Source organism: Oncorhynchus mykiss, chromosome 27 (genome assembly GCF_013265735.2).
Source record: "Oncorhynchus mykiss isolate Arlee chromosome 27, USDA_OmykA_1.1, whole genome shotgun sequence".
NCBI lineage: Eukaryota > Metazoa > Chordata > Actinopteri > Salmoniformes > Salmonidae > Oncorhynchus > Oncorhynchus mykiss.
Genome location: NC_048591.1, coordinates 16,541,497 through 16,556,897, shown reverse-complemented (window position 1 = coordinate 16,556,897; position 15,401 = coordinate 16,541,497). Strand labels below are relative to the sequence as shown.

Here is a 15,401-nt window from a genome sequence, read left to right as displayed (position 1 = left end):
CCTTGAGCCCCTCAGAGCACTACAGGTTAATAGCTGCATTAATTGGTTCCCAGGGAACGAGGTGATGGAGTGGACTAATGACCTGGTACCTAATGACTCAATAAACATGTTTATTATACTCTTGTTATTGGTTTCTGCTTTCCCAATGTTAAGATGTATGGACTAAAAAATAGATACTGGTGTATTGCACATCATTTTCATTGACAGAACTACACAACTTTCAACATCTTTTTACAGGGTGGATGGAGTACATGACCAATGTGTGTTATACATACAACACATCTTCATTAACCTTACTGTATTATTTTATTTGGAGAGTCAAACATACAGTGACCCTGGAAAAACAAGATTGGTATGTGGTTGTCCCATCTAGCTATTTTAAGATGAATACACTAACTGTAAGTCGCTCTGGATACAAGTGTCTGCTAAATTACTAAAATGTAAATGTATATCTGGTCCTCTGATTTCTCAATAAAACTAAATACAGTATATGCACTATATTTGTTATTTTCAAATTATTATCTGGAGTTTATTAGGACAGAATAAGAGCTCCAAATTAGGCAACAGGTTCTTCTTGTGTCCCAGGTCGTTGACTTTCTGGTATGACTCAACATTTCTGAGGAATACCAAAGCTGTTAATCTGTCAGATAGCTGGCACACAGATATCATGTTACATAAAACAGTTGTCCCTCAGAAAACATGACATGCATCCAGATCTTAGGCAGAATATAGTTTGTTATCTGTATTTCCTTAGATTTCTCTCTAAAAATGTCTAACAATCCCCAGGCTTGTATGTACCTTACAGGACTTATTTTCCATTAGCGATGTACAGTATGTAAGGGTGCCAGGTAAGGGTACCTTTTACACATTTACATCCAGTGTATCGATCCAGACAGTTTAGCATTTCTAGATTTGTTATATACATAGATACAGCAACCTCTGGCTAAACTGTCAATTTAAGTAAGGATTTCAAACTAATTAACTTTTTTTTTTAAATTAAATAATAATAATAATAATTTATAAAGTACTTTTCATTGTGAAATTGTAATCTCAAAGTGCAGAAAATAATAAATGAGCTAAAAAGCGAGTACAAAACATATATAACCAAATCATGAAAGCAACAAAGTCTAGAAGGAAAGACAAAGGCTTATAGAGATGAGTCTTAAGGCCTGCTTTAAAGGCCCCAACAGTCTGAGCAGCCCTGAGATTGTCAGGAAGCAAAATATTTGGCCCTCCATTGTGTTTATACAGGTCCTGCTGGCATGGAGCAGCTTTGCGTGGCTTAAATGTAGGGTACATGGAGGTTCATAGGGGGAGAGTAGGTCTTACAGGCAGGCGGGTCCGATTCCATTCAGGGATTTGTAGACAAGGAAGTGCATTTTAAAGTAAATTCTTTGAGAGACAGATAATCAATGGAGATCAGAAAGTGAATAAAAGGTCAATGACAATATTATACAAATCAGCAAATGTTTTACAAGTCTGAATTTCACCATCCTCACCCCCATTCATTATTGAACCTATAAGTAAACACACAAGTCAATATAACAAAAATCTAACCATCAGGACAGGAAAGGTCACACTAATGTCTAGCTTATGTTTTAGGGTACAGACCTACAGGTAGTATGTTTTTACAAGCATGTCTGATTTTAGCCATCCTAACTCCATTCACAATAGGATTTAAAAGTGGCTGGCACATCAGATAGTACACTGATAAAAAAGTGTGAAGTACAGTTGGAACATTTCTCATAGGGCTATCAAATCTACTCTGGAGCAGAGTTAAGAAACAGCCGAAAGAGAAGTTGAGCAGCGAGGCCAGATGAGGAGAACAGGTGCTGAAAGCTTTCTGTCTGGTCTCTATGGAAGAGTTCAAACAAATGGTCAGAATCTTAATATACGACAACACAATAGTAATTAAAGGTACAGGGACACTCAAAACAATACCACAGAGTCCATAGATCTTATTAACTGTCGTGTCTGAAGTTGAACAGGCAAGTTTTACTACCAGGTAGTTGTCACAATACACTTTGTCTATGACGTTAACACACAATCCCAAACGAATGGTTAAAGTTAGTGTTTTGATGCTTTTAGCAAAAGAGTACAACCATATTACACAAATTAAAATACACACCCTGTTGAGTGTCATGATGTTGTTATACTGTAGTGGATAACATATAGCAAGGTACCTGTCATAGGACATCGCTGCTAAATTGCTGAATTCAATAGTTCCATATGTGTACATGCAAAATATCTGTAGGTAACAGTACCCAGTGGAAACTGTATGGTCATCTGAAACCAAATGAGTCATGAGAGCAGGAAACAAACCAGTGGTACCATACAAGTCATTTACAAACAAACTGCACAGAAACAGATACATGGATTCATGAAGGTTTCTCTCCATACATATAACCACAATAAGCACTGTGTTCGCAAATACTATGGACCGTTAATATAATGAAAAACAAGTACTTTAAGACACTAACTGTCACGATATCCAGCTAGTATAAATGATGTGAATTATATTGAGTTCTCCATTTTCTTAATAGTACCTATAGAATAATTAAAAAATGAAAACAGGATTCAAGTCTAAAAGAGGATGTAAGTCTAGATCACCTGGTTTCTTTCACCAAACTGCCGTTGTGTGGACATAGGTCTAATGTGTGTTCTGTGTCAGTGGACTATTCCACACTAAAGTACTGTCACATCACTGACCTTTTAAAGGAATAAAAAACCCAGTATACAGCAGTGTGTTCACGCCAATGACAAAGAATTCAATTGTCATGGTGTGACTCTCAGCCTACCGTGGGGGGTTAGGTAAGTGCTTAGGCAAATTATTGGTCGATGGAGATTACTGACATGTCTGGGGAGGTGATTGACAAGGTTAACAATTCTGTGATTTTATTTGACCATGTGAAAAACAGCTACTGTGTAATCTAAATAATACAGTATGGGTTAAATGGAATTGAACCATCAATGCTTAATCTTGAGAACACTACACAGAATGATTGCTGAACCTTTTCCTAGCTTTTAGTTGATGCACTTTATTTTTCTCAAGATAAAGTGTGGAACTTTATATCAACTACACATTTATCAAAATACACGTTTTACATTTAATAACAGAATATATACTATATTTAATTAAAAAAAATTCTCCCACTGTAAAATTAGTAAAATAAATGTTTTTATCAATATACAAATAATATACAAATATCTTGTGTTCTATCTCCATAGTTGATTGAATATACAGCAGGTGGAATAATAAAGAAATACAGATAGTTTCACCCCAATTTGGTGTGATATATGACTCGATATCAAATCTGCTGTGGAACAGCTCAAATTAACAAGCAAGTATAACATTTTTTTAAGTTACTACATGTGGGAAGCATGTTGTCATCACTTCAGTTTGTCCAGATTTGGTTACATTTAGGAAAACTGCAATGATTATTGTGTAAGAATAGATTCTAATAATCTTTATAGTTAACGTACAAGATATCTGAACATGCCAATTTCCCTGTTGCGTATTTGTGACAGAGCTTTTTGATGACACACAGTTCAAGCCAAAGTTTAATACATTGGTTGAAATTGTCTTTATTTTTATTCTCCTAGCAGATAGAACAAGCTTGAGAAGCTAACACCATTTGACATATTCTTGACTATCATAATTTTCACTCTCAGGTCACAGGTCAACATAGTACGATCAACAATATGTGTTTGTGGTATCTTTCCGCTGCAGCCAACTTCTTGTTAGGCCCAGTTCAATATTGTTACATCATTCACATCAGACCAGTCTGAAGGGAGGCCATTAAGAGTAATGCCACTGTAAACCTCCCTGGGACTAACCCTTCAACTGGCCTAACAAGAGACAAGAGACGGTAACCAAGGCCTACCTTTATTGTTGTTTCATTCTCTCTGATCTCACAGGTAGGTGTTGCTGTAAGGTTTTCAAGGGAATTGAGAGATACAGTGGACTAATGACCTGTTTTCTGAAGACTGACAGCCAAACAAATACAGTACACATGTTTTCCTGCTCAATGGATCAGCTTCTACATACCCTAAGGCATGAGGATAATGAACAGGCCTCCAAGTCGTTACTTAACATCCCAATGTCTCTGCCTTTTCTATGTGGTATGCACTATGTTATATCTCAAACACACAATATTACATATAATGTTTTACCTTCCCTTGAAGAACTTCCCAGATAAATGGAGTGCATTTCAAAACACTGAAATCCCAAATGAGTTGTCTTTGTAATGATTGCAATTTCCAGCTAAACTAAAACAAGTGGCCATCTGTCAAGTTGCAGGCATAAGGGTATTGTGTTTCAGTCAGCCCTAAGCCTAATATTAGTCAGGCCTGTGTACTACAGGTGATCTTCAGGTATATGAAAAATAAATTGACAAATTATTGAATTTGGCCTTTATTACTACAGCCTATCGAACCGCAAATAATAACACATTCGTAAATGTCAAAAAAGACAATCCCAAAATAACGAATAACGAATAAAGTTTTGAAGTGTCAGGCATATATCTAGGCGATATAAGAAAGCTATGCTTATTTTTACACATATTTAACCCCTTATTTTTGTTGGCACAAAACTACCTCCGTACTTCCATTTGTTTGTATGGTTACCTTCAGATGAGTCCCGTGACACTGAGCAAAACAGAGAACACCATCGAGTTCATGAGAGTCTCCCCTTTCCATAGTGGGGTCATAAATGTATTAGTAGATAGCTCAAATGGTTCGGGCGGTATAGAAATATGTTGGCACATCAGAGTTTTCGACTTCAGACGAGTTCCGTGACACTTGTGGGTACATTCAAAGATATACATTTAGCTCATCAGTGCCCCCTCAACATTTTGGGGAGGATGATGTCCCTGGCTGGATGTGTTGTGCCAATCAAGAGGTCATCTGCCATGACGCCTGTGAACAGTCTGCTGGGGGATAGATAGTACTTTGTACAAAGACCAGTTTTTATATGCTCTGGTAATATTTTACAGTGCATTTGGCAATTGAAATATTTTTTACAACATTTTATTTAAGAAATAATTCACGCAAAAACTAGCTGCTACCAAAGTCTAGCCCTTTAAGACTGCTCGAGCTGAGCAGTGGTAAAAAAAAAAACAATTGCTCAGATATGAGCTAAAATTGGCTGTGATCTGAGCATTTTGTCGAAAGCCTTTAAAGACGAAGAAAAATTATCCATTGTGGTCTAAATGTCCAATTAGGAAAATGGCCATGCTCTCAACAAGTTGTATCAAGTTCTCTAGCAAGGTGCCAAAGAAAATGGTGTTAAAGTCCTTCTAGGAGATTGTAATTGTGCACAATGGACTGAACTTGACATATCTACATCGGATTGACTCTTATCCTATACCTCTTCACCATTTCTGTCATTCTGAAACTGATCATTACCTTTTTTCTGTAGAAAATGTTGCACGAACCTATGTATTTATTCCTCTGTAACCTGTGTATTAATGGTATCTATGGTGATTCAGCTTTCTACCTGAAGATACTTTATGACCTTTTATGACTTTTTTTTATTTGACTCATGTGAGAGTCAAATAGCCATCTTCCGGCACCGCCTCGCTTTGTGTTCCTAGGAAACTATGCAGTTTTTTGTTTTTCTACGTGTTATTTCTTACATTGGTACCCCAGGTAATCTTAGGTTTTATTACATACATTACATCAACTCACCATCATTACGACCAGGAATACGACTTTCCCAAAGAGGATCCTCTGTTTTGCCCACCACCCAGGACAATGGATCGGATCCCAGCCAGCGAACCAAAACAACGACGCTGTAAAAGGGGCAGACGAATCGGTCTTCTGGTCAGGCACATCGCGCACCGCTACCGAGCATACTACTCGCCAATGTCCAGTCTCTTGACAACAAGGTTGATGAAATCCGAGCAAGGGTAGCATTCCAGAGAGACATAAGAGACTGTAACGTTCTTAGCTTCACGGAAACATGGCTCACTCGAGACACGCAATCGGAGTCGGTACAGCCAGCTGGTTTCTTCACTCATCGCGCTGACAGAAACACGCATCTTTCTGGTAAGAAGACGGGCGGGGGGGTATGTCTTATGATTAACAAGACGTGGTGTGATCATAACAACATACAGGAACTCAAGTCCTTCTGTTCACCTGACTTAGAATTCCTCACAATCAAATGTCGACCGCATTATCTACCAAGAGAATTCTCTTCGATTATAATCACAGCCGCATATATTCCACCCCCCCAAGCAGACACATCGATGGCCCTGAACAAACTTTATTTGACTCTATGTTACCTGGAAACCACATATCCTGAGGCTGCATTCATTGTAGCTGGGGATTTTAACAAGGCTAATCTGAAAACAAAACTCCCTAAATTCTATCAGCATATCGATTGTGCTACCAGGGCTGGTAAAACCCTGGATCATTGTTATTCTAACTTCCGCGACGCATATAAGGCCCCCCCCCCCCCCCCCCCCCCGCCCTCCTTTCGAAAAAAGCTGACCACGACTCAATTTTGTTGCTTCCAGCCTATAGACAGAGACTAAAACAGGAAGCTCCCGCGCTCAGGTCTGTTCAACGCTGGTCCGACCAATCTGATTCCACGCTTCAAGATTGCTTCTATCATGTGGACTGGGATATGTTCCGCATTGCGTCAAACAACAACCTTAACAAATACGCTGATACGGTGAGCGAGTTTATTAGCAAGTGCATCGGTGATGTCGTACCCACAGCAACTATTAAAACATTCCCAAACCAGAAACCGTGGATTGATGGCAGCATTCGTGCGAAACTGAAAGTGCGAACCACTGCTTTTAATCAGGGCAAGGTGACCGGAATCATGACCGAATACAAACAGTGTAGCTATTCCCTCTGCAAGGCAATCAAACAAGCTAAGCATTAGTATAGAGACCAGGACCAGGATGTCTTGCTCCCAGACAGACTAAATAACTTATTTACTCGCTTTGAGGACAATACAGTGCCACTGACACGGGCCTCTACCAAATCCTGCAGACTCTCCATCACTGCAGACGACGGGAGTAAAACATTTAAGCGTGTTAACCCAGACGGCATCCCCAGCCACATCCTCAGAGCATGCACAGACCAGCTGACTGGTGTGTTTATGGACATTTTCAATCAATCCCAGTCTGCTGTACCCACATGCTTCAAGAGGGCCACCATTGTTCCTGTTCCCAAGAAAACTAAGGTAACTGAGCTAAACGACTACCGCCCGTAGCACTCACTTCCGTCATCATGAAGTGCTTTGAGAGATTAGTCAAGGACCATTTTACCTCCACCCTACCTGACACCCTAGACCCACTCCAATTTGATTACTGCCCCAACAGGTCCACAGATGACGCAATCGCAACCACACTGCACACTACCCTAACCCATCTGGACAAGAGGAATACCTATGTGAGAATGCTGTTCATCGACTACAGCTCAGCATTTAACACCATAGTACCCTCCAAACTCGTCATCAAGCTCGAGACCCTGCGTCTCAACCCCGCCCTGTGCAACTGGACTTCCTGATGGGCTGCCCCCAGGTGGTGAGGGTAGGTAACAACCTCTCCACCCCGCTGATCCTCAACACTGGGGCCCCACAAGGGTGCGTTCTGAGCCCTCTCCTGTACTCCCTGTTCACTCACGGCTGCATGGCCATGCACGCCTCCAACTCAATCATCAAATTTGCAGACGACACTACAGTGGTAGGCTTGATTACCAACAACGACGAGACGGCTTACAGGGAGGAGGTGAGGGCCCTTGGAGTGTGGTGTCAGGAAAATAAACTCACACTCAATGTCAACAAAACAAAGGAGATGATTATGGACTTCAGGAAACAGTAGAGGGAGCACCCCCCTATCTACATTGACGGGACAGTAGTGGAGAGGGTAGTAAGTTTTAAGTTCCTCGGCGTACACATCACAGACAAACTTGTTACCAAAAACACTCTCAAACTTTTACAGGTGCACAATCGAGAGCATCCTGTTGGGCTGTATCACCGCCTGGTACGGCAACTGCTACGCCCACAAGGTTCTCCAGAGGGTAGTGAGGTCTGAACAACGCATCCCTGGGGGCAAACTACCTGCCCTTCAGGACACCTACACCACCCGATGTCACAGGAAGGCCATAAAGATCATCAAGGACAACAACCACCCGAGCCACTGCCTGTTCATCCCGCTATCATCCAGAAGGCGAGGTCAGTACAGGTGCATCAAAGCAGGGACCGAGAGACTGAAAAACAGCTTCTATCTCAAGGCCATCAGACTGTTAAACAGCCACCACTAACATTGAGTGGCTGCTACCAACATACTGACTCAACTGCAGCCACTTTAAAAATGCAAAAATTGATGTAAAAATGTATCACTAGCCACTTTAAACAATGCCACTTAATATAATGTTTACATACCCTACATTACTCATCTCATGTGTATATACTGTACTCTATACCATCTACTGCATCTTGCCATCTTTATGTAATACATGTATCACTAGCCACTTTAAACAATGCCACTTTTATATGTTTACATACCCTACATTAGTCATCTCATATGTTTATATTTGTATTAGATTCCATCTACTGCATCTTGCCTATGCTGTTCTGTACCAACACTCATTCATATATTTATGCACATATTCTTCATCCCTTTACACTTGTGTGTATAACGTAGTTGTTGTGAAATTGTTAGGTTAGATTACTCGTTGGTTATTACTGCATTGTCGGAACTAGAAGCACAAGCATTTCGCTACACTGCTAACCATGTGTATGTAACAATTAAAATTAGATTTTATAACATAGATTGGCTGTATGACCCAGATATGTGTCATCTACTCCTATGCTTTCTATGAATTCACCAGCTGGCATATGACAGGTATGTTGCAAGCTGTTACAATACCACTCTATCATGACTACTCTTGAAGTGTGGACTGCTTCTTTTAATGTGGCTTTTCTAATGGCTAGAAAGTAGCATTGGACTAACATCTAGGTCCCACCTCAACAACAGCCAGTGAACGTGCAGGGCGCCAAATTCAAAACAACAGAAATCTCATAATTAAAATTCCTCAAGCATACTGTACAAGTATTTTACACCATTTTAAAGATTAACTTCTCGTTAATCCAGCCATTGTGTCTGATTTCAAAAAGGCTTTACGGCGAAAGCACACCAAACGATTGTGTAAGGTAAGCACCTAGTCACAGAAAAACACAGCCATTTTTCCAGCCAAAGAGAGGAGTCACAAAAAGCAGAAATATAGATAAAATTAACCACTAACCTTTGATGATCTTCAACAGATTTCACTCATAGGACTTCATGTTACACAATACATTAATGTTTTGTTCGATAAAGTTCATATTTATATCCAAAACTCTGAGTTTACATTGGCGTGTTATGTTAAGTAGTTCCAAAACATCCAGTGATTTTGCAGAGAGACACATTAATTGACAGAAATATTCATAATAGACATTGCTAAAATATACAGGTGTTATGCACGAACTTTAGATAAACATCTCCTTATTGCAACCGCTGTGTCACATTTCAAAAAAGCTTTACCGAAAAAGCACACCATGCGAAAATCTGAGTACAGCACTCAGACAACAAAACAGCCAAACAGATATCCACCATGTTGTGCAGTCAACAGAAGTCAGAAATAGCATTATAAATATTCACTTACCTTTGATGATCTTCATCAGAATGCACTCCCAGGAATCCCAGTTCCACAATAAATGTTTGCTTTGTTCGATAAAGTCCATTATTTATGTCCAAATACCTCCTTTTTGATCATGTCAAACGAAGTATAGAATCAATCTTTAGGATGTTTTTTATCATAAATCTTCAATAATGTTCGAACCGGAGAATTCCTTTGTCTGTAGAATTGCAATGAAATGCAAGCTAACTCTCACGTGAACGATCGTGGTCAGCTCATGGCACTATGCCAGAGCCCTGACTCAATCCCCTCTCATCTCAATCCCCACTTCACATTCGAATCCTCAAACAGTTCTAAAGACTGTTGACAGTGGAAGCCTTAGGAAGTACAATATGACCCCATAGACAAATCAAATCAAATCAAATTAAATGTATTTATATAGCCCTTCGTACATCAGCTAATTGTTACGGTCAACTAGGTGTGGTGGGTGGAATCAGGCGCAGAGAGCAAGGTTCAGTCGTTTCTTCAAATTTATTCCCCAGCACAACAAAACAGTCACGTCGACACACAGGGCGTATATGTTGCCAGTCCAAAAACAGGACAAACTAGTCCGGAGAATAAATACACTAAAATAAATCACACCATCAAACCCAGAGTAACAAAGACAAGCCCGCACAAATACCCAGCGGGCCTAGTGCCCTTAAATACCCTACAAACAAAACCTAATACTAAACAGGTGTACCCAATTACCCAATAACCCAAAACAAACAGAAAGGGAATCGATGGCAGCTAATAGGCCGGCGACGACGACCACCGAGCACCGCCCGAACAGGAAGAGGCACCATCTTCGGCGCGGTTCGTGACACTGATATCTCAAAGTGCTGTACAGAAACCCAGCCTAAAACCCCAAACCGCAAGCAATTCAGGTGTAGAAGCACGGTGGCTAGGAAAAGCTCCCTAGAAAGGCCAAAACCTAGGAAGAAACCTAGAGAGGAACCAGGCTATGTGGGGTGGCCAGTCCTCTTCTGGCTGTGCCGGGTGGAGATTATAACAGAACATGGCCAAGATGTTCAAATGTTCATCAATGACCAGCATGGTCGAATAATAATAAGGCAGAACAGTGGAAACTGGAGCAGCAGCACGGCCAGGTGGACTGGGGACAGCAAGGAGTCATCATGTCAGGTAGTCCTGGGGCATGGTCCTAGGGCTCAGGTCCTCCGAGAGAGAGAAAGAAAGAGAGAAGGAGAGAATTAGAGAACGCACACTTAGATTCACACAGGACACCGAATAGGACAGGAGAAGTACTCCAGATATAACAAACTGACCCCAGCCCCCCGACACATAAACTACTGCAGCATAAATACTGGAGGCTAAGTCAGGAGGGGTCAGGAGACACTGTGGCCCCATCCGAGGACACCCCCGGACAGGGCCAAACAGGAAAGATATAACCCCACCCACTTTGCCAAAGCACAGCCCCCACACCACAAGAGGGATATCTTCAACCACCAACTTACCATCCTGAGACAAGGCTGAGTGTAGCCCACAAAGACCTCCGCCACGGCACAACCCAAGGGGGGGCGCCAACCCAGACAGGATGACCACATCAGTGAATCAACCCACTCAGGTGACACACCCCCTCCAGGGACGGCATGAGAGAGCCCCAGTAAGCCAGTGACTCAGTCCCTGTAATAGGGTTAGAGGCAGAGAATCTCAGTGGAAAGAGGGGAACCGGCCAGGCAGAGACAGCAAGGGCGGTTCGTTGCTCCAGAGCCTTTCCGTTCACCCTCCCACTCCTGGGCCACTCCTGGGCCAGACTACACTCAATCATATGACCCACTGAAGAGATGAGTCTTCAGTAGAGACTTAAAGGTTGAGACCGAGTTTGCGTCTCTGACATGGGTAGGCAGACCGTTCCATAAAAATGGAGCTCTATAGGAGAAAGCCCTTTCTCCTATAGGAGAAAGCCCTGCCTCCAGCTGTTTGCTTAGAAATTCTAGGGACAATTAGGAAGCCTGCGTCTTGTGACCGTAGCTTACGTGTAGGCATGTACTGCAGGACCAAATCAGAGAGATAGGTAGGAGCAAGCCCATGTAATGCTTTGTAGGTTAGCAGTAAAACCTTGAAATCAGCCCTTGCTGATCAGCCCTTGCTTTGACAGGAAGCCTTCAGAGTGTTTTCTATCCAAATATACTAATAGTATGCACATATTAGCAACTGGGCCTGAGTATCAGGCAGTTTATTCTGGGCACCTTATTCATCCAAGCTACTCTATACTGCCCCCAGTCCCAAAGAAGTTAAGAACACATTTGTTTTTACAATGATGGCCTAGGAACAGTGGTTTAACTGCTTTGTTCAGGGGCAGAACGACCGATTTTTACCTTGTTAGCTCTGGGATTCTAAGTAGCAACCTTTCGGTTACTGGCCCAATGCTCTAACCACTAGGCTACCTGCCAGGGTTCATGCTGGGGTTCGTGCAGATTTGAAGTCAACGACGTTCAGAATGACACTGAAGGTAAATAATAATTAATTAATTGACTGTGACTGATGTAAGAGATCTGTATATCTTTAAGAGTTAATTCGGAAAACTCATTAAATAAACTTTTTCCGTGGTGCCCCAGATTACTACTTAATTAATTGTTATATGGTTATTTTACTAGCGTAATAATTAAACGTAGTTAATTGATTTTTATAAAATAACAGTTAAACACATTAATGACAGCAAAGACACTGGTGCGCGTCCTTACTCAACATTGACAGGAGAGTTTCAAACAAAAAACAATGAAAAAAATTGACAATGAAATAAACCAAAACTTGGTTCTCACAAGTTTATCATAGGTTGTGAGTTCTGCAAAATACATGTCCACTGGTCCAACGGTAAATGATTGCAATAATAATATATTCAAAGCATTAACATAAATTACTGTAACCATATAAACATTGCGGATTAGCAATTATGATAATTAACAGTAAATATAGGCAACTACTGGTGATATTTGTGATGGGGAATTGATAGACAAAGCCAACCAATGCACACAATGAAGTTATGAAACAATAAACAGCCACGAAATGGCGGGAGAGAGCGCATTCTGGAGAGAGACGTGCCTTGTGCGTCTGAGCCACAATCCCCCATATTCTTGGCATCCCTGCGTGGCATCCCTGCGGCCTCCTCAATGAGACAGGCGCATATCAGTGTCACATGTACCATGAAGAAAATATACATATTTGTGACTATTTGACAAAAAGAAATTGAATGATTTCAATATAGACCCCTTTTGTCTTACAATATTCCATATGGCACTCAGAATTTGGAGGGTCACGGCCACACCATCCCCTGTGAAAGTTGTGCCCCTGCCTATTGCCATCTTCTGTGATTTACAAATATTACAAGAATAGAGTAATTGTAGCACACATCCAGAGCAGGAAAACACTTGAAGGCATCCCAAATGGCACCCTATTCCCAGTATAGTTCACTACTTTTGACCAGTGCCAAAGTAGTGCACTATAAAGTTTATAGGATGAAATTGATAGAACAAATCTGTGACTATTTATGCAGTTAAGAAGTTTCTAAAGAAGAACAACAACATGGAAAGCTACTCTTTCAATAAACTGTATATTATTCCCACTGGAAGTATAGTCTTAATACTGTAAACAAATAAATCCTGTTAGTAATGCATGTGTTTACACGAATCCCAAATGTTGTTTTGTTGGTTAATAACTTGTGATAACGCATCTATGTGCGTATAACCGGGCCTCCTCAGTGTATCTCAAAATAAATGTATTTTCACGACCACTTCGGAAGAAAATTAATTGTTTCATTGACGCAATAACAATAATATGAATGTAGAAAGTATGGTTGAATATAGGTACACATTTAGAGTGATATAACATGCATAAACAAGATACAAGAAATACTGTAAAGAAAAATCACATTGTGAATTTCTATTTAATTTAATCACTAAATTTTTTTAAATCCTAGTTTAACATACAGTATATTATATATTTATATTCTGACAGTTGAAAATTATGTATTTTTACTGTTTTACGGTGGTACAAATTATGGTTTGAGCAATGGCACAAATTAGGCTATGTATAGCTTCAGGAAGTAAATCAAATGATTTACACTTGTCATTGGGTAAACCTTGCATCTTGAGTTGTATTGACATCTTGACCAGCCAACCATTGACTGTAGATTTGTTGGCCCTTCTCTCTCTGTAGTAGTGGTAGTATTATGATTTTTTCTACCAGCATAAGAGGATACACATTACGGACATTACGGACTACATTATTGCAGAGCTAAATTATTGCAATATTGGTTTGAACGGAAGTGCAAAGTTCAATAACAGACACCTCAAACTAGTTTTTAACTGTTTTATTTCAGTGGCAGGGATAGCTATGTTTGTTTTGCAACAATAGAGTAGCACATACAAGTGCAAGTAAAATTAAAGGTTTTGCCAGTTCTCTGCATTGGGTTTCTTGTTAAAATGACATATTTTGTAGTAATTCACCTGTATTCAGACACCCCTGGGGGATATAGTCTTGAATGGATAGACCCTCTAACAAAGACTAAATGTAAAATGCTCACCTGCCATGCAAGTTCAACAAGTTTGAAAGTGTAACTTCATTTTGATGGGGCAGTGCGGCTTTGAGAAAATAAGTTCAACCACAAAGTTATTGTGAAGTATAGTATAAAGATGACGCCGACAGACATGGCAGCTCTGCTTCTAGCACCTAAGCACCTTTGCAGTATTTTTGTGTGTGTTATAACATACATTATGGTGTCATTTACAAACAGCCGGAAATAACTTTTGGATATCAGAGCGGGGGTAACTCACCAGCATTACAACCAGGAACGACTTTCCTGAATTAGATTCTTTGCTCGTACCTCCCAGGGCAATTCAACTTATCTCAGAGGCTGCCCAAAGACGCTGCCGCCGTATAAGAGGTATTCAGAGTGGACTTCTAGTCCGACCCAGGAGGCGTGCACACCATCAACCGCTTCCGAGTGAATTACTCACTAATGTTCAGTCTCTGGACAATAAAGTTGCCACATCTGCTCCTGCAACGCCCTCTACTGCTCATCCTGTGTCTCCTTGACCTGCCGCCACTCCCCCAGTACTCTCTCCCCTCTCCCTCTCTCTCTCTGTGTGTGTGAATGTGTGGGTGGAGACAGGTGTGCTAGACGTGTGTTACTGTTTGATCCTGTTATCCTGTTGTGCCTGTTTTCCTTGCCTGATGCTGTTTTCCTCTCCGCTACAGTTCCGCCCGCTCTGACTCTGGTCCCTGTCTCCAGTCCTATGTCTCGTCATCCTGCAACTCTGTCCTGGATTCCCCACTCTACTACTCCCTTGGATTCACCTCCGGACCCTGTCCCAACCCCATCTCGCTCCAGCCTCAGCTTCCGCATCTTGTTTCCTGCAACCCACCCGAGCACAAATAGAGATCAAATTCATCACTAACCTTTGATGATCTTCATCAGATGACACTCATAGGACTTCATGTTACACAATACATGTATGTGTTGTTCGATAAAGTGCATATTTATATAAAGAAATCTAATTTTACATTGACCTGTTATGTTCAGTAGTTCTAAAACATGCGGTGATTGTGCAGAGAGCCACATGAATTCACAGAAATACTCATTATAAATGTTGATGAAAATTCTAGTGTTATGCATGGAACTTTAGATACACTTCTCCTTAATGCAACCGTTGTGTCAGATTTTTTTTTTATTATTACAGAAAAAGCATAATCTGAGAAAGGCGCTCAGA

The 15,401-nt window shown here is 40.8% G+C and overlaps 1 protein-coding gene across 1 annotated transcript; it reads right to left on the bottom strand.

Annotated features, from left to right (window-relative positions):
• Positions 1–1,591: 1,591 nt before the first annotated feature.
• Positions 1,592–15,037, bottom strand: LOC110507096 (olfactory receptor 2A14-like). The gene is made up of 2 exons (XM_021586966.2): positions 14,989–15,037; positions 1,592–2,433 (listed from the first exon to the last, which is right to left on the bottom strand). Exons 1-2 carry the CDS (start codon positions 15,035–15,037, stop codon positions 1,592–1,594), a joined length of 891 nt encoding a protein of 296 aa, XP_021442641.2.
• Positions 15,038–15,401: the final 364 nt, after the last annotated feature.

What these genes read in the sequence shown, in the direction of transcription:
- LOC110507096 (XM_021586966.2), bottom strand. Translation starts at nt 15,037, where the DNA reads ATGCGGAAGCTGAGGCTGGAGCGAGATGGGGTTGGGACAGGGTCCGGA. An exon ending in GGTTGGGACAGGGTCCGGAG is followed by an intron (nt 2,434 to 14,988) that starts GTGAATCCAAGG and finishes AACGGTCCATAG; the next exon opens with TATTTGCGAACACAGTGCTT.